This window comes from Plectrocnemia conspersa, unplaced genomic scaffold (genome assembly GCF_051122295.1).
Source record: "Plectrocnemia conspersa isolate PC_06_02 unplaced genomic scaffold, ASM5112229v1 ptg000001l, whole genome shotgun sequence".
Lineage (NCBI taxonomy): Eukaryota > Metazoa > Arthropoda > Insecta > Trichoptera > Polycentropodidae > Plectrocnemia > Plectrocnemia conspersa.
Window position 1 is genome coordinate 13,531,225 of NW_028277165.1, and position 27,831 is coordinate 13,559,055.

General features: G+C 27.7%; 1 protein-coding gene across 1 annotated transcript in view; it reads right to left on the reverse strand.

The window, feature by feature from the left end:
* Positions 1–27,831, reverse strand: part of LOC148238921 (uncharacterized) — a 96,717-nt gene that overhangs the window by 37,241 nt on the left and 31,645 nt on the right. The window contains exon 2 of the mRNA XM_088187187.1: positions 3,962–4,305. Within this exon, the coding sequence (XP_088043313.1) occupies positions 3,962–4,085 (124 nt within the window). The 5' untranslated portion in view covers positions 4,086–4,305. The remainder of the gene's footprint in view (positions 1–3,961; positions 4,306–27,831) is intronic.

Here is a 27,831-nt window from a genome sequence, read left to right on the forward strand (position 1 = left end):
TCATTATCGTTTGCAAGGCTATATAAGAGACTGGATATACATTTAATAGAAAATCTGCGTTATACGGTATTTATATAATCACATAAAAAAATCAAATAAGAAATATGGATGGATGGATGTATAGAATTGCAATTTAGAGTTGAAATAAACATGTAAAGCAATTGAGAGCATATCAACTAGGGTTAAATGTCTCCTAAGACTATGGAATAATTTCTTTTAACATTGCATATGTTCATGATATAAAAAATGATGTATTTTAATAAAAAAAGTGTTTATTAAATCGAATAAACTTAGCACGATGTACGTATAATAAAGTTAATATAAATAAATTGCAGAATTTTCGTTCGTTCTAGAATAAATTTTGTTTTCAATATTGTAAAAAATTATATTTGGTCACGGCCGAGACCCAAGCATCGCATTTTGGGCAAAAGTAGCCAAAATTGGATCTGAATGTTTGGTCGGTCTATGGAAATAAGAGTACTCTATTATGACATGTGGCATGTCATATTTGAGTAGCAAGCAAGGGGTTAGTAAAACTCGGGCCAAACTTATCACGTGCCGAATTTAAATAAATAAGAGCTCGTTCATACGCTCGGCTCGAGCGCAATTGTAGCAATCGTTGAATAATGTATCCACTGTTTCTGTCAAGATTGTTGGATATATATTCCGATCAGAAGCGGCGTGTTACTCTACTATATAGGATGGGATGTTCTGCGTGTTGTAGCAACGAGCGCTCGGCGGCTGGCAAGAGGTCGAATTTCCATATTATTAGAACGTGAGGCCGAGTCGAATTAGAACTTTTCGAAAACGTATTTATACGGCGCGCCACATCCGTTCGTCGTTAATTGAAAACTCCGGGAACCGAACCGAGAAGTTCGAAGGAGAAGGAATAACGCGGAAAAACGGGCGAACTTTTAAATTGAATTCCACAATCGACCATTAGCGGACGCTAACCAATCGACCGATACAAAATAATAATAATAATAAGAAAAATATTCAAATCGAACGTCATTATCATAATCGTCATAGCCCGTCAGTTTTTCCATTCACCGTCAGATTTTATTATTTGACACCGCAAAGTTCCGAGCCGTTAATTGTCCGTTAAAAAATTAACGTCGAAGGAAAATTATTTCGATAAATTTAAATTTTCGAGGGGAGATGAATGTGATTATAATTTGATGAAATTTATTTACATTTTAACCTTTCAAGTCTTCTAGTCTTGGTTTCGAACACGCGATGGAAACAATTCGAAACTTTTAAACATTTGATTTTTAACTCTTGTAAATTTAATTTAAACTCGTTGTAGCTCATTTTGTACGTAAGCCGCATGAAACCAACATAACCCAATTTTCTCAATTTATAATGTATATATTCGGAAATGTTAAATAAATAGAAACGATTTTTAACTTAAATTTAAAGAAATGTAATCATAAACATAAGTGGATTTGTATGTATGCATAATACATTTACATACAAACTTGAAATGATAAGTCTCGTTGTTTAGGTAGAGTAAACTTTATTTTTTTTTTTAAACTTTTAATTAATTCCTTTATAAATTATTAAAGCTGATTTTTCTTTATTACATTTATTTATGCATTGACTGATTAATTTCGCAAAACTGGTTTTTAATAGTATCTATTTAATAACCAATTTTAACAATCAATTAAAAAGAGTGTAAGTTATAGTTTTCTAAAAAAAACGATCATTTCTTTTGTTAATAAAAATGTATATTTTATTTATGTACGATCTAGATACGATGGCCCGGGAGATTTAACAAGATGTTTTCACAGGTGAGCGTGAATATTAAATATTTATGAGCGTAAATATTGAATGGCTACTACATACGACAAAAAAGGACGTATTTATATAATATAATTAGGAAAATGTCAATAGAAAATATGTGTATTGAAATGAATATGCTTTTTAATGTTGCATATCAATAGATGACGAGATATTTATCTTAGATTTTATTTATATGAAATATATTTTTGCTATACATACATGATTGAATGCTCTAATTTATATTACGAAAATATTAGTTTTGTTTAACCTGTTAATATGAAATCTATGATTGTTTACTAGTTGCTAGTCTGTATAGCGTTAACCGTGTTTTTTACGTTTTATTAAAAATTTACGATTCATTTTATGAAAAAAAATATTTGTAAACTTTAATCATAAAATCGATAACGCATTATTAAAACACTAATAATAGCTTTAAAATTTGCTCGTAATTTTACATAATTTATTTTGGCATTGCGATAAACATTTAAAATTGACAGTTTGATTATAAGGTCAAATTGTTTATTTCAATAGATATTTATATATTTAATTAAAATAAAATTTCAACGATTAAAATTATTATAGCTCAGTATTTCAAACATTGAAAAATTTAATGTCAAGGATCATATACGCTGAAACTTTAATATAAGCTCAAAGTTCAGTATTAAAATATTTAAATAATCAACGCTTTATAGACATACTTGAATATAAACCTTGAATTTGGGTTTACCCTTAAGCTTTAAACCACTAACCTCAAGGTAAAAACTCATATAATACATGTGCAAAGTGCAAACGGATTGAACACAGGATCAATGATGAGCCTATAAGCTCTAAAGACTTAGTTAAAGCCGCCATGGGCTAAATTGCATTTTTTTATTTTACCTACATTTATAACATTGTAGAACTAGCCACTTTGATAAATTCATGTAAAAAAATATTTTTCACAGTATTTTAGTCTGTTAAATATTCGACTAAAATAATAATGCTTTTATACCATTATTGTAAGATAAATATATCTTTGTATTTCAATTGCTGACTCTTAAAATAGAAAACCGACGCTTGACGGGGTCTGTATTACATTGTTATAATTGATCTGTATTAATTTGTGGCAAACGATAAATTGCGGCCAATTTTAAGGGGAAATATTTGTTATGAGCCGGAACAAATATTTTCTTTTCTAAAAATAAGTTTTAGAGCGCTGATAAATGAAAATTTAATTTAAAACTAATCTTAGAAACAAATATGCCATAAGCATTAACACATTTAATTTGACAAAATTATTAATATAATAATAAATATTAAACATTCACATTTAATTTGAAGTAATTGGCAAGGAAAGAAATATACAGTTACAAAATTTATTTTAAAAGCTTTAGAAAAAAACCAGCAATTTTGTTATTCTAACTATGTTGAATTACATTTAATTTATTACATTCATAAATTGCTTATTTGTATTTAGATTTTGTAAAATATACATAAAATCTTATATTCAGATATTTGTCTATTTATTTTTGATACTCTCGTATTTATTTTTGACAGTATCATGTACGTATCATTAAATATATGAATAATATTTTTTCCCTAAATTAATTTTATGTAGGTTTTTTGGAAAGGTTAATCTAAATATTTTTATTATGTACCAACTACATTAAGTAACTTGAAATAAAAAAAAACAAACCAAATTATAGGTAGAGAAATAATGAGGTGAGACAACCAGTTAAAAATAATAGGATATCAATAAGAATATATGTCATGAAAATGTAAATATTTTAAAAATATACCATAGATTAGCGGTAGAAGTATAATACCTAAATGATTATTGATTGAATCCCAAATTAAGCTTAGTGATTTTTTTATTTTAATCGTGTTTGAGAGAGAAAAATTAATAATTAATATATAATTATCATTCTGATCACAGATTATGTTTTCCTAGATTTTTACAATCTCACGAGTGAAGATATGTATTATTAAAATAAATTAACTAGGTGATGCATAGTGACATATATTATTTGAAAGCTGTAACAATAGTTTATATTCATTTAAATAATGCCATTGATTTACAGATCTTAAATTCTGTCTAGTGTCTCACTATTTATTAAATGGTTGTTGATTGCGTTTACCATGTTTTAACACATGTCGTGTTGCAAAGATATGTTTAAAAAAAATAAGAAATTTTACTTACATTTTCTGTGGTGCCTGGCATGATCGTGCATCCTCCATTCAGCATTGACCATGTTCGTGACCATAAAAGCTCCAGACATGGTCAGGACCAGCGCAAGAGCGACTGACTTGGCCAAACTGGTCATATTGTTCTGATGCTTCACTCTTGAGAATCAGCGTTTTGCGTCACAATTTCATCTTTCAGCGTCGTCGTTTCTTGTTATAAACATACTTCAGTTGCACAAAAGCACTTAAAACTACACACAGAACACATTTCATAAGATGCGATTATTTTCGATTGCGGCTTTTCCACTCGTGCTTGAACACGATGTGCTTCTTCATTGTAAGCTTCAAGTATAAGTCAATCTGTAAATAAAAAAAAAATACATTAATCTTGATTATGCAAAACTGCCGAAAACTTCACAGACGAATCTTAATGGATACGGCATAGGCAACAGGGGCTAAGTACCCTTATTTTATTTATCTAAGGCGCGTTAGAGTACGCTGAGAAGTCTCTAAGTAAAGTTTCGTATGTTGAGCAATTAGTTAATTCTCTAAAACTTTATACACTCCGAATTAATTGTTAATGCACGAGATGGAGTGCGAAAATAGTTAAAAATATATTAAGCTATTTTTTCGCTTGTATGTGTGTAAATAAATTATGTGTGCCATAGTAGGGGTCAGATGGATATCGAATGCCCTGGGGACCTATCCATCTATCAGAAATGCTCATTCCGAAGCCATTCAATAGGGCCCATCTAATGTCAGGGTCAAAACATCACTCAGTTCATGTTTATAAATGAGCTGCGCTCGCTATGGTCAATGGATGAATAGCGAAATATCCATGGAAACCTTTTGGGAAAGGTTAGCAGAAAAGCTTTCATATTTAATTCAGTTGAATATTATTCGCCACTTAACAATGTTCATTTATATATAAAATATGTAATTAGAATATATATATGTATGCATAATATATGTAAATATATATATATATATATATATATATATATATATATATATATATATATATATATATATATATATATATATATATATATATATATATATGCTCCTATCCGCGGAGCAGTAAGGGTGTAATAATTATTAAGCTAAAAACCGTGTTTTTAAAATTAAAACCAAAAAATAGTGCGAGTAAAAAATCCCTTCCTCCGCGAAGTAAATAAAAGTGTACCATATAAAAAAAATGTAAAAAACTCCTGATGATGCCGGGAAAATCGCCGGCGAAATATAGAGGAAATATATATATATATATGTATATATATATATATATATATATATATATATATATATATATATATATATATATATATATATATATATATATATACATATAAATATATATATATATATATATATATATATATATATATATATATATATATATATATATATATATATTTATATATATATATATATATATATGTATGTATATATATATATATATTTATATATATGGTTGAATGCGTTTTCGCGGAGAAATGTTTAGGTAATATTTCTAGGAGTCGTATTACTCCGCGTACTTTTTTGATTCCGTGTGGAATCATGGTCCCTACGTTTCGGCCAGATTCGCCCGGCCATCCTCAGGGGAAAATTGAGAATATGAACATCCGGTGTGGGCAAAGCCCAGCATGTGGTTGTTCAGATCTGAACAAGCACATGCTGGGCTTTTATATATATATATATATATATATATATATATATATATATATATATATATATATATATATATATATATATATATATATATATATATATATATATATATATATATATATACATATATATATATATATATATATATATATATATATATATATATATAAATATATATATTTACAAAAATGACTAATTGGGAGAAATTTCAATATATTTGTTGCAATACCAGTAATTTAACGAACAATGCTGAAAAGTCATATCATCCTTATATGATCCTGAAAAAAAACAATCATTAAAAGCATTTATTTATTTATGAATTGTATAATTTAGGAGACTTAGTATCATGGGTATATGAAATATATGACAACAAAAAATACGACAACAATCTCTTCAAAATTAATAAAAAAAAATTTTTTAAAGTTTTTTTGAACATTATAAATTATGTAAAATAATAAACTAAAATTGTTACTCGATAAAAGCTTATTTAAAATTCTTGATTTATTTGGTACAAAAAATATTTAGCATTTGATCATCTAGTAACATGTAGGTAGATTACTCATTATTAAAAACATAAGATATAATAAAAGTTGCAAAAAATGGAAAATGTTTTATTTATATTGTACATTATCCGTTAAAACATAACAGACGCTAGACAATGTTTTAGTAAGCACCTTCAACAATTACTAAGTAAGTAGTGATTAAATTTTATTCTATAAATCAGTAACACCATTTATCCTAAGGATTAATATAGCTTACAACCGATGGATGTTACTATGAACCACCTATTTCGATTTTATTTTAATAAAAAGCTAATCTGTGATTATCGATTGGAATTAATTTTATATAACAGTAACTAATTCCAATCTCTCTCGCACGATATATTTAAATAAAAAACACAATAAGATCGATATGGGATTTCAACCCAGATCTTATATGTTGGTAGATTATATAGTCTATCGTGATAATTTTGACAAATTTTTTTACTGAAATTGATAATTAAAAAAAGTTTGACTTTTGCGATGTTTGCTTCCTTATCTTCTATATATGCATTAACGAATTTGCATGAGCGATGTATTGTAGCAGTTGTTTATTCATTGTACAGAACAAACAGCAATTAGGATTTGACAAGGCTATGATAAACACAACGATGCTGCAACTGAGATTGGAAAATATTGTTACGTCAGGCGGATCCTAGCGAAAACAACATTGTTGCCAAACCGAGTAAAAAATTGTTTATATTTTTATACATTAATAAATATGTATTTTAATTCGGTGGCTGCTTACATTATTAACGGTGTGTTTATTAATTTTGTTTAACTTACATAATTATTATTTTATTACGTATTTTTATGCATTAATTTGGTTGTTTATCTCGTGTTTACAGCAAACAAATACGCGTGCAACATTTTTGCCGTTTAACGTGAATTTATTATTATAAAAAATCCTACGTCAGACTTTATCTTGAGAACGGTCAACACCCATGTCACCTAAGCGTAGTACAATTTTGTAAAATATCACAAAAAATAAAAAAACACCACCACAATCCGACTCTGCGCTTACGTTTATAGTATCGTTAAAACACACAGATAAAATTAATTCGAGCCGACAATGAGAGCACACTTCACATCGCTCGCGTTTAATTCCGAATATTTTGAGGACGCGGTGTCGGAGTAAAAAAATCTCAAAGAAGAGAGAAAACGTGCTCGTGTACGATTTTCATTGCATTTAAAAAAAGTGTCGTCTCACATAGGATCGTAAAAAGGGCACTCTTGCGAGATGAAAGGAAGAGATTAGCGCCGTTTGAGCGTTTCAAAAATTTCATAAATAATAAATTTGTTGCCAAAACTCCCCCGGCTGATACGTTTAATGTATCGTAAGTGATTCAATTTCTCGAGCGATTTATTTCAATTTTTGTGCGCGATGTTCGAAAAAAGGGGGTAACTGACGCGACGATGGTCTGGGGTGCGAAGCGCGTAACAGCCTAACATCCATATTATATTATATTACACGCGGTACACACATGAAACGATCATGGCTTACTGAATTTCATACGTACACAAGCAAATATGTATGTTGATCTTTTATGTAGACGATGTACATTTCGAATGCGAATATAAACTACGCCATTACGATAATATTATTGGAGAGGAGTAAACTCAAATCGCAACTATAAAATTAATCGCTAGTTAAGATGGCTGTGATACACGCACGTGGTTCGACGCATAATAAAATAATATTATCACATAAAAATACCATTTTATATGTATATATGTGAGAAAAAGTTCTGAGAGAAATAATAAGTTCTGAGAGAAATTAGATCTCCCGTTCATATAATGGCTATTAGTTGAATAGGTTCAAAGGTGGTAAATTCATAAAAAAATATGTTACTCGCATGGTGATATTACTATGTAACGTTTTTTAATGGTATATGTGATGGTGATATATTAATACTATTTAATAGCTGTAGTAATTTTTGAGGTGACTTTTGTAATATACAATTTACAGGTAAAATTAAATGTATCAGCTATGCTTATTCAACAGATATTTAAAATGCGTAGAGAATATATTTCTAAGAAAGAACATGTGTTACAAAAATCGACATTTCAAGACTCAATAAACGTTTAGAATCAATATCGGACCAGTATATTTGTTATGGTGTCTTTTCTATGCAAGGGGCTTTTAAGGTTATTATACAAATTAATGTATTTTCATATATTTTTTTTTATACAAAATAAAAAGTACATGGGCACTTGGGCTTTTTCTTAATTATTATATTGATATACATATACGTTGTAGTCAAAATAAGTTTTATTAAACTTGGACAAATAAAAACAACCAAACGTGCTATCGTCTAGTCACGTAATCTGCAATTACTTTGTAAAATTCGCTTATTTCACGACGTTATTGATTATTTTTTTTATTTTATTCTTGCTAAAGCAAACATGTGACATGAAAAATCTAATTAAATAAATATTCAAATGGTATTTTCTATACTTTTAAATTATTTATATTCATTTAAATAACCCAATGGGTACATAAAAATGTACTGATATAATCTATACTATAAAATAAAAAAACATGTTTCTGTCTGACAATCACAAGAACTCCTACTAAACGGTGTACAACAGCGACGTGATATTTGCACATGTCATACTGTAAAATTTTAACTTTTTGACTAAAATCTAAGCATATTATTTTTCAAAAAAAATATGGTTTAAATCTTCTGATCCAAAATCAATCCAAAAAGGGTATCAATATCATTAACTGATGTGTAAAACAGATCATGGTGATATTCAGAAATTCAACAATACGTACGAGCTTCGTGGCAATTTTCAAAATATGAGTCTACCAAATAAATAATACGGATCAGATTATTTTTATACAAGTATTAAAATTGTTGAATAATAAAAAGAGAGTTTATTAAAAATGTTTTCTATATTTATTTCTAATAAAATATATAAATTATTTACATTTAAGTATTATTGAACTTAGCTTTATTGATTATTAGGCGTTGTAATAATAATATGATTGTAAGTAAAAAAAAAAATATAAAAATAATAAAACACAATTTTACTATTTTTATATATAATATATGTAGTCAAGAAAAATAAAATAACTGATAAATAAATTTAGTAAAAAATTTAAAATCATTAAGAAAAATTAATATTTTATTTTCATACACAATACAAAGATCTGAATATTAATTTTATTATTAGTCTTGTAAAATTATTTCACCTTTTTTCAATAATAAGGCTCTAATAAAGATTAATACCTTAAATGCTTAAGGTATTAGAGGCACTAATAGGAAAATCTAAATTCCAGGTATTCCTGAGATTTCTGATGTCCCTAACAAAAGCATATATTAAAAACCTTTTGCTTTCAACATTCTGTTAGTCCAAAACTATCCGGAAAATAAGATATTTTGAAACCCAAAAATACCATTCAACGATTATAAATAATGTAAAAATTATTGTAATACAGTGTCATTCATTATTTATCTGTCCTAAGTTTTGTTAGTTAAAAAAATAAATTTGATGTAGTCTGTGTTTTTCATTAGATTTTTACAATAAATTTATAAGTGAGTAATTTAAAATACTCTGTAGTAAATTTGCATTAAAATAGTCTTTTAAAATGAAAAATCTATATAAAGTTTGATAGAATAAGAAAATGAGGCAATAAGGACTCATTGTACTTTTTTTATGGGAAATTTTTTCCGTAAAGGGTATACCAGTAGAATGGAAAAAAATACAAAGCTTAAATTAAGAGACTTATAGTTGCAGTCAGTAAAACATAAAAAAAATATATAATAATTTAGAATGGCCAGATTTATATTAGAAAAATCGGTTGTGAAATTATAAGCTCCTTTAGCTTCTAAAAATAAAATGTCTATTAAGATCATCATAAAAAATACATCTATGTAAAAATACTTGAGCAATAAGTGATAAAATATGAATAAATGCTTTATTTTTTAACTATGTTAAGAAATCTCGTGTACCCGGAAATTACCGGAAGTAACTCTTGTTTCGGTTATTTAGAAAACCTAGCCACTATTCACTTTTTATAAGAAAATTTGACTATGTTTGTAATTTTCATATAAAAATATAAGAGTATTTCTTTGCTTTTAATTTTTGGGGATCTTGTCGAGATCCCAAAAATTATTATTTACATATACATTTAGTTTTATGAAAACTTTAAATATAAAAAGTTTAACAGTATATAGCTATTTATTTAATTTATTAATATATTTAAAAATCAAATATACAATAAATATTATTAATTTCGCTTTTTTTATTTGATTTGACTCAGATAAACAAATATTGGTAATGCATTATTGAAACACTCAGTCCTCTGTTAAGCAATTGCAGTTAAAAGTTAATTGCTAGAATCGAATGTCATTGGGAAGAAGTAAAGTACTTAGTGATAAAATGGGTCAACGAGAATCGGAAGAATATTAATGTAATTTTATTTTACAAAAGTTCACCAGGCAAAATTATGAATTAATGTATATCGATTTAGGAAATTGCCTAAATTAGGTGTTCGTATGCTCGTAAACCTTGAGAATGTATTTTTAATAAAAGATCGTCAAAAATTTGGTATAAATAAACAAGATATAAAAAATTCCATTAAAATTTGGGTTGCGTGATTACCGTTTAGCTTTTATGTATACAATTTAGTAGATTGCCTAAATATGGATGTATGTAAATAAAAAAATAAACGAACTGCTTTAATGTAACATAATGTTAAGTTAAGCTATATAAAGTAAAGTTTCAAACTTATATGACCTATATCAAATTTTAAATGCTCGATTTGACCACCGAGCGTGACCTTTTGTATTTTTCCAATTTTCACTTTAGACAACAATTACAATCTGAATTGTTGGCGATTTCAGTATAATGTAACTAAAAATGTTATTTACTTAAATATAATAATTATTAGTATAATTATTAAAATCAAGCTTATATTTTATATATACATACATGTTCGATTTAACATATTTCCGGTTTAAATTACAAACATTTTATTTATAATAAATAACACTATGTTAAAAATCGAAAAAGGCAGTGTGTGTTGCTGTCACTCTGTATTAAAATTGCTTTGAGCAGGATTATTAAGCTATAAATAAATATGAATAGCATATTACTATCTTGGTTTTGATGTTACTCGAGGTATATTCAGAAAGTAGTAGATTTTAGTCACAGTATCTTTGTGCTTATAGTGCGTGTTTAAAACTTCATTGATTCAGTGATTCGTTTCTCATGTGCGAAATTTATCGTTTACTGGTTTATGTTTATATTAATAATAAACAAACGATATTATGTCATGAGTTTAAAGCAGATAAAAATAGGTTTCATAGGTGGTTAGTGATCGATGAAAAAATTTTCAAAAAGTATTCATTATCATTTTTCTTTTACATAAAACTTTTATTGAAAAATAAGACACTATGCGCATGAAAGATTACTGTTACGATAGAATAATATTAAAAAAAATAATATAATCCATAGACATAAGCAAATGTTTTTCTTCTAGCACTTTTAAAACTGGTGACGAAACTTTTGGAAACGCGTTAATAAACATTGCGTGTAATTCTCTCAATTTATGCATGGGTCTTTCAGTTTGTTGGTTTTATTGGATTTCATACATCAATACACATTGCTTATTAACTTATTTCGCATTAATTATTCCTTTAACATAATTCGTTTTGTACATATATTACAAAAAAATATATTGGTGATGTAGAGTCAATTATTTTTGAAAATATTTATCAACATAAGAGAATACCAATTTTTTTGTTGACAAATTTGTTGATAAAAAAATAATTATATCAACAATATTTGTCAACAAAAAGTGTATGTATGTTTTTCTTTAGTAAAAGGACATGCACGTTATATAATATTAATATAATAATCAAGGTTGTGCAAGAGTATGCTGTGAATTTATATTAGAATTCAGAGTGGTTCTGCTTATTTTTTCGTCAGACTTTGTCGCAAACTTGAAGAAATTACAATGAGATATATAAATATGCAAACTAAACTTACGCAATTATCTCGGTAATTATAACTTTTCGACAGAGAAGTAAATTCGCAGAAGGATGGAAGGCGGCCAAATTACCCGCAGCATACAACGAAAGCTCGAGTTAACTGAATTTTGAAAATCTCGTTAAAATATGCGAACTCGTTTAATTTGCAACATGTGTAACGCACCTAATTTACGACTAGAATGTATACTTTTCTCTCTCGGCACGTCTATGCAATAAATAATATATTTTTTTCATTAAAAACTTTTTTTATGCCGAAATTTTCGGTACATTTTCACGCACGAAAGCACGTAACCTAGATTTTTATGAGCGAAATATCAATCTGCTTTTTTCGCCACGTTTATGGTGAGTGTATAGTTCAATATTTATTTTTATGGCTTCGTGCTCTCCATGCGAAATGCATCGGATGGCAAGTTGCCAATCAGGTCAGTAGCAATAATTAAATAAATAATGAACCGCTAATTTAATAAACGGCAATATCTATTAGTTTATAGTAATTTGGCAAAGCTTCAATTCAATAGCTTTCTGAATTAAATTTAATACATAAATATAAGTCATTATGAATATAAATTAATATAACTACAATATTTGAAATTAAAATTATTATAACTATTTTACCCACAATGTATTATGTACTTATAATTGTCATTCAAGAAGGTAAAATATTTTAATGTATATAACACATACATTTAGGTGGTTTTTGGTTAAAAATATTTCCTAAATAAATATAATAATATAATTATGAAAGACATACAATACAAAAATATAACATTGTTTTAAAATTCTACGAAAACTTTGTGTGAAAAAAGTGTTACGATACGGGATTTTTTTTTTATAATATGATTTCCGGTTTTGCATTTGTATTTCATATGTACGTATATATCTTATCCGGAAAAACATTATAAACGTATATATATATTTTATTATCATATCCCAATTTGAAGTATATGCAATAAATAAAATAATTTAATACAGTCCTCGAAATATTAATATGTTTACATAACCAGTTCAACAAGCCTCGTGAGAATACAATGAATTTTATAACTTATACATTGGACCTTCAAAGTGTATATTACATATTTAATCGTCTACGAATAAAGCGAAATAGTTGTATAAAACAAAATATATTTTGATAATTTACATAATATTATTATTTTTTATACTTATATAAAGTATTTAAAGTGCTAATTTCATTAGGTAATGGCGCGTAATGACTGTGTAATGTTTTGTTAACACTTAATGACGTGTAACGGAGTATTTGAGTGCTAGGGCGTTAAGCTCGTTAGCACGAATCTAAATGAATCATAATTTAGTTTACGATTGGTCGTCATACATTTGATTTTTTGCACTCAAAAAAATGGATAAAAATTTGCCGTGGGCATTACGTTGAGGTCATAGCCGACGTGGTTAATGACTGGTAGTAAAAAGCCGGGGTACTGGTGAGTAATTCGGGTTGGATAATTTATTCGTAAGGTCCTGAAGTCAGGTTCTCTTATACTTTGTGCTAAAAGGGGATGCACATTAGCCTATTTGGAGACGAGCGTTCTCCTAAACCAGAATTGAATTTATGGTCGAGCCGCCTCCTGATAAAAATTGTCGAATATACTTAGGGGTAATTCAATAAGTAAACATACCTACCTTAAAATAGCAATGAGTGTTTTTTAGAAATATGTATATTTATATTAAATAAAATATTTTATTAACATTTTTAAAATTATGTTAATCTGAATTTCGCAGTATTATAATGTCACTTATAATACAAAAAATACGCTATGTTCAAAATATTAAATAAGTAACATAATTTTTTTGTAATTAATTTAGTCATATTTTTATTTATATGTATGTCTAATTAAACGCTAATGTTTATTTTTGTAATTAAATGCCACATCACAATTTTAATCAACTAAGAATGGGCCAGAAGGATAAGCGGTTTTAAAACCATCATTGCTTGAGCACAACGAGCGTGCTGTGTAAACCATTTTTACAAAAAGTGCGATTCATGCTCGTTTGTAAGACCTTTATATCGAGCTGAGTTCAGATTGCACGACCTAAATCATTATCCAATTGATAGTGTGATTAGGTCGTGGGTCAGAAAATTGGAAGCTACAGGCTCCACCCTAAATCAGAAGCCTATGGTACGTCCAAGGCCAATGACAACCGAAGGACAGGTTAAGGAAGCTGAAGCATCTGTGCTACAGGATCCTGGATCATTAACTCGCAAGAGATCAGCTGAGCTTGCAATGTCACAAACATTTTTACGGCGTATATTAAAAAAAATACATTAAATTGCACCTTTATAAAATTCAACTAGTGCATGAACTAAAACCAAATGAACTGAATTTACGTTGTGTTTTTGTCGAAAACATCTTGTAACGTATTGCAAATTTTAACATTTTGTTTTCGGATCAAGCGCATTTTCATTTATGAAAATGCATATGATAATAAAAAAAATTAACAAAAATAACATTTCAGTTCAGGAGATTATTGACCCATACTTCTTCTAAGACCAATGAGGCGAGGTTGTAACCGTGAATTACAACTGATACACAACCATGTGACATGATTTTTTCTTCTCAAAATTGCAAGATTTTGAAGCCTACAAGAAGATGGCGGCACATGCCACACTTAAATGAAATGTTTGCAGGAAACCTCATTTCGCGTCGAGGTGATATTCCATGGCCTCCCAGGAGTCTTGAATTGACTCGTCCTGGCTTTTTTCACTGGGGATATTTAAAAAGTCTGGTTTACAACAAACCAGCTACAAAAGTCCAATTAAAAGATAATATTCGAGTACAAATGGCTGCTATTCCACGCGTAATGAGCCAGCGAGTTTTCACCAATTTGAGGTCCAGATTTGAACAATGTTTGCAAAGAGATGGTGTACACCTGGCTAATCTATATTACCATTTTTTACACATACATAATTGTTTGTAGACATTTTTATTATGAAAGTATTTTTTTTAAGTTAAGTAAAAAATTAATATTATAAATTATTCGTAAATGAAACATTAAAAAATGTTTAATTATCGAATGAGTTTAGTTTAGTTTTTTATCTCTTATTTTGATAATATAATTAAATATTATTATTCAAAAATAACATAATACTAATACAGAAACACTCAATATATAATGTAGTAAAAAGCAAACAATTTTTTTAACACACAGGTACCTAATTAAAAAAAATATATTGTATACAAAGAATTATTATATGGATATGGCAATTTAATTAGGGGTTGAGTCATCATATTTGTATTTTTAATTAAGTTTATCTTTAAATGTTAAATATCAATGTTTGTATTGAATATAATTTTAGCAGGGAAAAAATATGTATGTACATATATAAAACAATAACATTAAAAATATTGATATTTAGGTATGTAAATATGAATAATATAATGATAATATTCATAAACGCAGAAATAACGTTTTAGATAATAAGTTAATTTTATAAGCCATAAAAAGTATATTATTTTTTATTTTATTTATAAACTAAGAAAAAATAAAAAATATATAAGAAAATCGGGTACAACTCAGTCGCATTTATTTTCAATTTGAGCTCTAAGCTTTGATAAATACATATATAATATTATACTTGACTTCTTTGTAACCTCTTCATATAATATATTCCTTGTTGAACAATTCACATTTTACTGATATATTATATAATATAATACGGTTATATGTAATTTAGCGGTTTAACATTGTTAAAAATGAGTATTTTAGATGTTAGACTTATTAACCCACTTATTTTATATTTAAGTCAATTTTTTTAACGTTTATGTTTTACATATTACATACAGAAACAACAAGTTAACCACATAAAACAAAAACAACGAGCTTTAAAGCAAAATGTACGAAGGCACTTTTACAAGATTATGTGTGTTGGTTTATTGAATTACCCTTGTAAATTAATAAGCATTGCTTATTAATATGCTCATTTATTGTTTATTTAACGATTATATAAACATTAGCGGTAAGAGGATTGTTAATATACATTAGCCGAAAGCTTTTAACTCCTGAGAGTTCCATTGTGCAAAAGATTCATTTGTGAGAAAGCTCGCAGCATTCTACATAGTGCTTTAATGCTCAACTCCGCAATCGTACCGCTGGGCAATAATTATACTATAATGATCGCATCACGTGATAACCTTCGGAGAAGTTAATTGTTCAATAGATACAAAAGTTCCGTTCGGCGGGACCTCGTAAAGAATGGGAGAAAACCTTCTATTATTTCAAAAAAGAAGGGAATTTGAGATTGTGGTAATTTTCGTAATATACCGAGAAGCCGACAAAATAACCAATCTTTGGGTTGATCTGTTCCAATCACAAATTACAATCTTTGGGGTAAAAGCATAATTTTCATTGTGAGTATCCTTGATACACTCTCACATAATATATAATTTATTTTGAAACGTAAAAATTTAGGTAAAATTTAATTGAAAAAATATTGTAAAACAAAGTAGTAGTAAAAAAGAAATACAAATTAATTAAAAATTTATATAAAAAACTTACAAATACATTAAAGAAACAGATTTAAAATATGCATAATTTAACATATAAATTTGTTGCTAAAATGTAACAACGTTTAATAATAAGCGCCATACTTAAAACTGTCATAGTAAATCAACTATGCTCCAAAATATAATATATATTAGAGCAAAACAAAACTTTTTTTGATCTAATAAGTGACAATTTATATTAAGTTATGCGAAAATCAGAGGTTTCTGTAAAGGTTATAAGTTTAGGTTTATTTGAAAACATTCTGAGTACCTCAAATGAAGCAATTATAAGAATAGGCATCAATTAGATTCCGAAGTAGATATCATTGTTTTGACTGCAACGAATTTATTAAATATTTGATGATTTACAACTTATTAAATTTAATTAGCAAATGCTGTTTTATAGATTAATACTGCAAATCAAAATACTTAAAAAAATACTGCACAGATTTTAGAAGTTTTTATACGGACATTTTTATTTTACGTAGTAAGAAAAATAATTTAAAGCTCATCTAATATATAATTTTTAATCACAATATACATATTTATTCATATTTAATTTTAAAATCTAAAATCAATATGAAATTTTCAGCTGTCCAATAATGTTTTGTCAATCATATATATTTTTTAAATTGTTACTTCTTAAGGTTGAAAAAAGAAGACCCCTACTTACATAACTTTTTTAATATTGGATGTCACCGTTTTCATATTTTGCACATTTGCAATCTAGGACCATAAATAAAACAAAATCAATAAATGGACCTCCTAAGAATTCTCTTTCTGATATTGAATTGATCGTTATAAATATTGCCTAGTCAAATTTCGCCATTTTGCAAAATAAATATTATATAATTCACCCCTCAAATATCGTACGAAATGCCATACGTTATAAAATTATGTTCATTTGCACTTTGTGTCTCGGAGAAAAATATAGTTACCCTACTACATTTCTTGGAAATTCTAATTATTTTTTTAAAAAAGTATTTAACCTTTTACTTGCTAATATTCTACAATCCTAAGGATAATAAAGTCAATATTTCTGAGGAATCGTCTTCCTTTTCACATTTAAGCAATAATGTAAATCTCTATTTAATAACAGGCTGATTTGCGTTATGAATTTTACTTATAAAACTTTTAATTAGGGCAAAAAAGTATTAATATGATTGAAACTATTATATTATTAAAAAAAAATAAAATAATTTGCATTATTTAATATATGTATATTGTTATCAGCTTACAAACATACAACATTAATTTCAGCATAATAATATTTAATATATTACCAAGAACATTATATGTAATATTACATATAAATAGCGTATTTAATATCAAACGCGTAATTCATTAATTTCGGTAAAATTAAATGTATTTAATGTGTTTCAGATTTAACTGCTTAAATAAATATCAACGCTATATAATTAATAACGATAAAGTCAGAGTGAAAACAATCTAATAATATACTCGCACGGTCCTCTAGCTTTATCGGCGCGATTTAATACGTTAAACTTCTTATTTAGATAATTGACTGAAGTTTCACTATCAGATGGAAAGGACTGCATTTCAAGGGCCATTTGCCAGTTGAGAAACGATCCGATATTGCATTACTTCTTGGAAGTTCAGACGTGAAAAAAGAGGGAAAAAGTGACTCCTTCCACGAGATAAGATGTCGTTTTCCAAAGCCACGCTGTAAAACTTGATTGAAAATCCTTATATGCCCACATTTTACGGTTTATATGTATAAAGTGTTGTGCCATTGTTTTATGTATCAGAAAAATATACAATGTTATCGACGTTTTTATTGGTCGACGTAATATTCTAAGAACGATTTTTTAAAAGTATGAAAATATGTGAAATATAATAGAAATATTCACAAACATGAAATTTATCACACTTTAATATTACCTAATCATATAATATTCACAAATTAGATTCATATAATATTAGTAAAATAGATATTACAAATGAAATATGATTATCAGCATGGAAAATAAATAATATGTTATTGAAAATTAATAAAAAAATATTTTAACATTTAAGATATTTTCAAGTTTCTAATTTTGTAGCAATGCAGCAATTTGTCAAAGTTTATTGAACAACTAACTCAAGTATTATTGGCTTTAAAGTTGATCCTAATTTGTAAAGCTAATTTACTAATCAATATCCAACTCCCTGCTGGTTCTAAAATCGGTAAATGGCTACTAAACTACACGCTAATTTTAGCTTGGTAAGTCACTTATTTATTTTTAATTTAATTTTCTGTTTAATTAAATTATGTTATTTGGTATGATCTCTCGTATAATTATGACGTGACAATTACAAAATTTCAACTCTCGTGTCTTCGACAGACGATTATGAGAAAAGTTTAATTAAAAAATGATTGAGTACCTGTTCTTCCTTGTTTAATTAAAATTAAAGTACGCCATCAATCACTAAATCAAAAATTAATTAGTTACGCAAAATGTCAAATACGTGAAAGCGTCTTCTTTTTTTACTCAACCTTTTTTTTTGCTGGGAAAATCGTTTATTTTTTTAAGATAAACTGCCGTTCGATGTTTACATTTTAATTTATATTTTGCTTTATAAACAACGTAATGTTGTCTATTTTGGGAGAATCACTGTATCTATGTATAAAAAAAATATATAAAAAATATATATCTGTGAAAGTGATGGATCACATGAGATGTATACATAATACACTTTTTTATAAGGTTATACACTATTACAGCATCTTACCATATATTTTTGAGATATAAATAAATTGTTTTTGTTTGTGGCAATAACGTTATATAAAAGCAAAATGCTTTCACTAATTCAAGAAAGTTTATAAAAAAGGCTACTCATTGAAACTGAATAACTTAAAAAAGATATAAACAATATTTAAAAACGTTCAGAGCTGTATCGAAAATTTTGTGATGTTGAAAAAAGGGCGGGTGCAAAACTATGGCATTGAAAATAATAGACTAGTTTATAATCTAAATAAAATCATTGAGATCTATATTCACAGATGTCACAGTAAAAAATAAATTGAGGTTTTTTCTAAAGTTATTAAAAAAAATCTTTAAAAATTAAATGATTTGTTTTCCCTCATATTTTACTTATTTAAAACTTAGATTGTTGTATAATTTGCATGTTATTAAAATTACAGAAACATCCTAATCTAAGGAGAATAAAAGTATAATATGTATTTTAGTCGTACAAACATAATTTCTCACATGATTTGGAGTTACGTATTTGTAGATGGTTGGATTTTTTAAATATATGTTTTTATATAAATATATAAAAGGTATTTGTCGACTTATCTTCAAGGATCGTTTTAAGATTAGTAAATATATGAAATGTCAAAAATCGTGAAAGCATTTTCCTTCGAAAGGATTAATCGACCCACTCTAAGCCATCGGACATTTTATTTATTCATTCACAAATATCCTCACGAACACATCCCGAATAAGTGGTACATAATAGAAGAATGTTTCGTAAACACTAGCGCCATTCATATCTATCTTTTTTGTTAGATATAAAATAAATAAATCTATACATTCAGTTTGTTATCGATAAACAACCGTATAAGCAGACAGAAACGTGACATCTTGGGTGAAAAAATCCCGTGGGCGAGAAAACACACAAACACGTGATTCGCGTATACGTGTGCTATATTTGCAGTGGGTTACAGGGCTGGTTTTCCGGTACAATAAGTCCAATAGTGCAAAATCTGATGTACCAAAGCATTCGTACATTCATTGTTATGTATTATGTAATATTAATATCTAAAGTTATGTATAATAATAATTTTTAATATCTAAACATGCTATACATATAAACCGTAAAATGTGGGCATATAAGGATTTTATTATTATACATAACAATCTCAACGAAATTGCGATAAAATAAAATATATTTATTGCTTTTATGATCTTAATTTTTTATTATCATAATATATTATACTAATTATAGTGAATATTTTTATTAGAAAGTTTTTTTTCCATGATAATTTAAATATACATATATTTAATTTTTTTAATTTTTTCTTTTTATAACAATAATAAGTCAATAAAATCGCTCGTTCAACCGATAGTATTTTATGAAAAAAAATATTTATAGAAAAAGGGGAAGGGGCTGATAATTATTTTTACGGAGGGGAGGGTATTTGAAGTTCCACCACTGGCTGAAGGGTACTTCGCACTAGATGATTAAAAAAGCACACACTTCCACTGAGCTCTTTAATTGATTCGCGAATCGCAAAATAAATCCTATTACTCTAGAGGTTCTAATGAATATGTTTTCCATATACTGGTGGAATCTATAGTCTGATTGGAGTTTAAAATCTAAATCAGTTGTCATTTCTATGCCATTAAGCACATTGTTATCCAAATTATGATTAACATTGATTTCCTGGTGTGCTAATAATTAATATGGTCTAAAACTTAATTTTTAAATGATTACATTTGGTTCCTTTAGTTAATAAAATTGAAAAATGTATTTTCTCGATATATGGCTGGTTGAATAGCAATATTTTTTAAGCCGTGAAGTGATAAACTAATATTATAGAAGGTACTGTCGTAGTAGGTTGTGAAGTGTAGTGGATTCCCCAACGTCTTTTGTTTTTGGGGCCACCATAACCGTATTTGGTTGTGAATAAGATGTGGATTTCTCAACGCCCAGTTGTAGGCTATAAGGGCAGTAGTTTTATCTCTATGACCAGTAACGGCGTTGGTCCAATACTTTGGAGGAACCTTAAGTGTTCTAATCGTATCTGCGATACTTGCCAATCTAATTAGTTTACTTCGTTTCAAATTCGTTTTAAAAATAATCCAATATTTTAAAGGCCCTCACGAGGATTAAGAGTACGATGACATTAAAATTACATGCAAACTACCGCCCTGTGCCCGTGGGCCGCGGCATGTGGAGATAATCGCGAAAAAACTCTGGGAATGGAGCTAGAAAAAAATACACGCGCCAGGGGAGAGACCGCGCGGGAATTTCTAATTTTGCGCGTTTGACAGATATTCTCACCGAGGGACCGGCGCGAAATTTCGGATTATGCGAAAACGGAAAAAAATCGCCCCGGGGGACACGTGTAAAGGAAATCGGGCCCTGTAAACCGACCGCAAGCACTGTGCGCAAGGGTGTCTTCGTGAATAACGACCGCACGGATTGAATCTACGTGTGTTGTGTATTATTGCACAAAAACATAATTTTTTTAATATTATGCAGAACTCTAGAAATCAAACTGGCATCACTAAATTTTTTATTTTATTTATTCAAGAACCATTCGGGCATCTTTTTTAGAAATGTACTTTTTTTAATAATAAAAATACTACCAATGCGTGCATCAGATCCGTAAAACGCTAGCCCCTTTTTAGAGAGAAAAAATATATGAAAAAAGCGCTACAGCAGCATTTTTTAATATTTGTTTGGTCATTAATTTCGCTTAGAAGCAAATTTTCCGTCTCTATCAGCTCAAACCTTTTTATGTGATTTTTTCCATAAAACATAGTTCCCTCTATGTGTAAGAGAATATTTGTAAGATAGTATAGATGATTATAATTTAACTTTGTACGTAATCTATATATATATCCTCTGCATATAAATGTAAAACTAAGTGAAAATTGTATATCAAAATAAGAATCAATTTAATGATTCTTATAACGGATCTTGTACAAAATATTTTTAACGATAAAGAAAAAAGATTGCGATTAAAAAAATCAAAAAACAAGGCCATACAAATATAGTAAATAGAAGATGAGCCAGAAAAACGATAGTAAATATAATTATTACATTTTTATTTGCAACATGTTTAATCAAATTAACATTATTCATGATTACATCTAACCTGAATACTTTGAATTAAGCAACAGATTTTATTTCACACACCAGATTTATAATATTCAGCTATTAATAGTCGCAGACGAGAGGCATTGTGATGTTTGAATTTACATATATGTTATTAAATTACATACTAAAATATTTCCAAATCACCTAATAATAGTAATAGGTTAAAGCTATTGTGTTATTAGCAAATAAGATAAATTATGTTAGATAGTCTACAAAGAGACATAGTTTAATAATCCCAATGTTATAGGCAAATAAGATTATATATTAAGAGCGAGGTGACTAAATTTACATAATCACAGGTTACTTGAAATTAAATATTAGATATATTTTTTTGTAATTACAGCAAATATTGATATATTTTATATTTTCTGTAGCAATATATACCATATATACAACGAGAAACGCTGTGTTTTTGCTGCTCAGTTGAAAAATTGATATTTTTTGCTTGCTTTAAAAGGCGGGGTATAAATAACCCTTGACATATCGCCGGAGCATGGGTATCGCCGATACACGTATTAATAAATACTCACATATATAATACATACGCATGTAAACAATGGACGATTATTTGCATGAAAAATAAAATAATAAAAAAACACATAGAGGTCTTAAACCCTAAATCAAATAAAGGGTAATAATAGCTGCTGTGTGGCGCCATTTTATTATACTATATAATATTTTAGGACAATATATTTTATATTTAAATTTAATGAAATAGCAGTGATTTCCTGCTGTAAGTATTTTACAAAAGAGAGGAAATATAGTCGAACGGATAAGGAATTCTTATCGAAACAAATTTTCAGGGATATATGTAGATAACTTTGACCCTTATAGAAGTTTGTTAGGAATCTCCCCCGAGGGTTAATGTTGGACCTAATATAATGCGGATTCTCGATTTTGGTAATAAATTCAATCGAAGTCGTATTATAAAAATGTTATCCAAATAAAAAATGGCAAGCAAAAGGTTTATAATAATAACTGGCAATGAAAATGTTATGCGATCGCTGTGTTCAACTTCCAGAACGTCCCTTGTCAAAAAAAGGACATCCCACAGAAGTATTGTGGCCATCGTGACCATAAGGGGGTGGAAGGTCGTTCTCGATGGAGGCAAAAACACGAAAAAGCCACAGAATTATTTTTAAGTTAACCAACATTTGTCACATTAAGCAATTTAGGGCGCTCGAGGGTAATCGGCTGAAAAAATGTAGCGGTTTGGGACTACACGAAATCGTACTATATAAACATAGATATGTAATATTTTATACCCATCCCGTTGATGTTTTGGAGATATATGATCATAAAATAAAATCGTTTGGTTAAATGGCCTTGTTTTATTTTAACTATTTATGTATTAAAAGTGACTTGTTAATTATTACGAAAATCGTTTTTTATAATATTATTTATTGAAGCTATTATTTATTTTTGTATTTTAGTTATTCAATTAAAATGGTTTTATTTTTTAGTTAAGACCTTTAAGTCATAATATTTCTACAGAAAATATCACATTGGAGGTGGGATTATTTAACATGAAAATGTTATTCATTACAAAAATTTTCGAGAACTAATTTAATGTTATCGTGTTTTTCGAAGAAGGTGTATAATTAGTCAAATAAATATAAAAAAAGTTCGTAATGTTGACATTTAAGAATGTTGTAATTTGTTTTAATTAAATTAAAAAGGTATTGCTAAAGAAAAAAATGTGTAATGATAAATAATTAGGACATTGTAATTAGAAAATGTGTAATAATAATTAATTAGGAAATTGTGATAAATATATTTTATTTTATATAGTATTTTAATTTTATTGTGGATATTAGATATAACTGAAAGTTATGAAGTATTGTTTTATTTTTGTTATGAAAAAATATTTATATAAACGTGTAAGTATATGAATAATTTTTTTATTTGAAAGGTTAATTTTATATTTATATACATATATACTATAAAATTTATAATAAAATTGTCCTAAATCTTAAGTAATTATATGCATTCCATTTGTAATTATCAATTAATAATATTAAATATCTAAATAATATTTTTAAGATCTGAAATATAAAATATGCTAAAAAACATATTTGAAGTTTAAAGGCGATTTTCGTAAAACAATAAGACGTAGAAACACGTGAAAATTCTATATTTGTAAAATACTAATTAAGCTAAATCTAATATATACATAAATTAAGTAATCCAAAAATAAATGTAGTTTTTTTAAGTTTAAATTTAAACATCAGTCATACTTCTGACAATCTTTAGTTATATATGTGTTTGTGCAAATCTAGACTCCATAGTCTGATATATAAAAATTTACGATAGCAGAATCTTTACAATTTATACAAAATTGCATATTATATGAATTTTCAAAAAAAAATTGCAAATACGGTCACTAAAAACATTTGTGAAGTAGTAGTTGATTCATAAGATATCCGCAAATGGCAAACATTGCTTAAACAATTACAAACGTGAAATTATTATTTAATAAATAATCCTGGGTCAGCAAATCCTCTTTAAAATATTTATCAGCTGGCCGAGAAACTAAACCAGTTCGATTTAATAGTGCATAGGCATATTAACAAGTGTAAGGATTTCATACGAATTGAGCGAAGAAAATAAATTGGCACGTATCCACATATTCCAAGAGTTTCTGGATCTTAAAGCTGATCGCCTTTTCTCGATCATTTGATAACCGGGGATGCGAAATAAGTATTGTACGATAACAATCGCCATAGAGATAGTGGTTATACAAAAATAAAGTAGCAAAACCTACTTCACTGCCAAAATAATATTTTGTGTGTATGGTGGGATTGCAATGGGATTGTGCATTATGACACATTTGATCCAGACAACAATTTATTTCGATTGATGCAACACTTTCTAAACGAAAAAAAATCAAAATGCAGACGATGTGAAAAAGAGGCTATCGAAATATTTTGCATTAAAGCCTTCAACATTTTATGCTAACGGATATAAAAAAATGACTGAAGTGAAAAAAGGTTAAATATTAAAAAAATAATATGTTCTGAATCAAGAAAAAAAAAATAAACATTTAACATTGACTTTTTAATTCCTTAAAAACACCAAATTCATTTTGTATACATAATTTTAATTTTAAACTGACAAATTATAAAACTTTGAAAGTAAGGCTGAAAGCTCTGATTCAAATATTATATAAAACATATCTAGCGCATTCACCTATCACAGGAGCTAAGCTACTTTCATTTATAATATAGCCCAAGGCGGACAATCAAATATTAAAATTTTAAGACTTTCAGATTGGGTTTAAGTAGATTCTGAACTCTCTACAATAACTTTTATACTGATTAGTTATATTTATAATTAAATACTAAATAAGCAGTTTTAGACTGTTTTACATATACTTAAAACAAATTTATTTAAATTGGTTATTGTCGACATTTCAATAATAATTCCGATTTCTAAGACACGAAAAAAATATAATTGATTTTAAATCCTTTGCTTCTCAAATCTTAATCACTACTTTTATAACTTAAGCGCTCTAAGTATATATTATTAAAACATGTAATTGTATTAACACTTATATTTAAATAAGTTAGTTTTAGTTTAAATTATTAATAAAATGTGTTAATAATATTTTTATAAATTAAAATTAAATTAATTTAAACATATACATATATATGTATATTCAATTGAAATACATTTATCAGACGAATCGCACTAAATTTTTTTACTGTCTGCAAAGTTTTCGAATTATATTAATTTCAATGACAATTTTCTTGGCTAGTAATGCTGAATATTTAATTTATTATTGAGTTATATCAATTTTAATATTTGGCAATATTTTAATTGTAATTTATAATATAGTATTTTATTGAGATTTTTCTCACTTTGGTAACTAGGCGCGGCAGGCTTTCCGAGGCGTTAAAATAAAATATGAATTATCATTGCAAAAAAAATCGGAATTCACTCGGAATAAAGGCGAGGCACGTCAATCAGCATTTCACAAGAAAGACGGCTAAAGTGTTTGTCTAATAATATTGAATTCGGCACCGAACTCTGTGAAAGATGGCAATCGAAGCGAAGCGATTATAACGAATTCCACAAAATAAACTGGCGATTTACATAAGTCAACTGGGACCGTGACGCAACCATGACGCAGATTAACTGCCCAAGAGTGGAATATTCAACAAGCCCAAATCTTTGTTTGAAAAAAATTCATAAAATGATTAGCAGTCGTGAAAGTGACACACGTAGCCGCGCGGCGTGATTATGGCTCAATTTAATCCTTTCGCCTTTTTCGTTTGTTCGTTACTATGTTTTGGTTAACGACTGTAAAAAAATACATAAAATTATATAACAAAGCGTATATATTTTTTATTTGACAGTTATATTTTTCCTCTCGTATTACATGTTTATTGCGGTTATTTAGGGGTAGCCCCGCTTGGGATTTTTACGATCGCTTTACCACATGTCATCATTATGAAGGTACTCGCTTAAAAGTCTGATTTATGAAAAAAGAGTTTAACATGTATAAATAGTTATAAACTTATTTTATATATATATATATATATGTAAAATATATTTTAATATTTTTAGAATTAAGTAACTGATTTATCATATTGAATACCGTGTGCACAAATTTGTACGTTTCAGGTACCTTGCGTTGCGTCGTCCGTGTGCATGAAGAAAAGCACAAATTTGTGCTTTTCTTTATTTTAACTTTATACAACAAAATCAAACACGTAAAACTGCGTTTTTAGTATAACATATTCATTTAGTGCTCCACAAATTTTTATTAACTAACATAATTGATAAAAATCAATATCCAAAATTTCAGGCGCTCAAAACTCAATTAAAAAAATTTCGTTTCGAGGGTGTATGAATATATCCTTCATATCATGTATTTGTAATACTTAAAATAGTTATCATAAAACTGTGAATCGCGTACCAGGAAAATTAAAATGTATTTAAATAAATTTGAGCACTACGGTTAATATACGCAGTAATAGTCGCACGGCACCCAACCCAGTTTTTTCCAAGGTAGGGCAAAAGCTGGCCAGTCAGTAGTAATTTTTAATATTTCCATATTATCAAGATTCATTGTATTTCATTAAATGACATTTCAGGCAAAATTTAAGAGGACCCGCTTAGAATCCACGTCAAAAGCAATAAAATCGTGCCGTTGCCGTCGCAGTGGAAACGCTCAGCTATCTACCGTTCATAAAAAGACTTTTAATAACAATATCACGACATACAATGAGTCAAAATAGGAGGGCGCAAAAAAACAATCCTATTGACCAAAATTAGGTTTTATATACTTTGACCAATACTTTTATATTAGAAGTCCGTAATTATATAAATAAGGATAGCTATCCT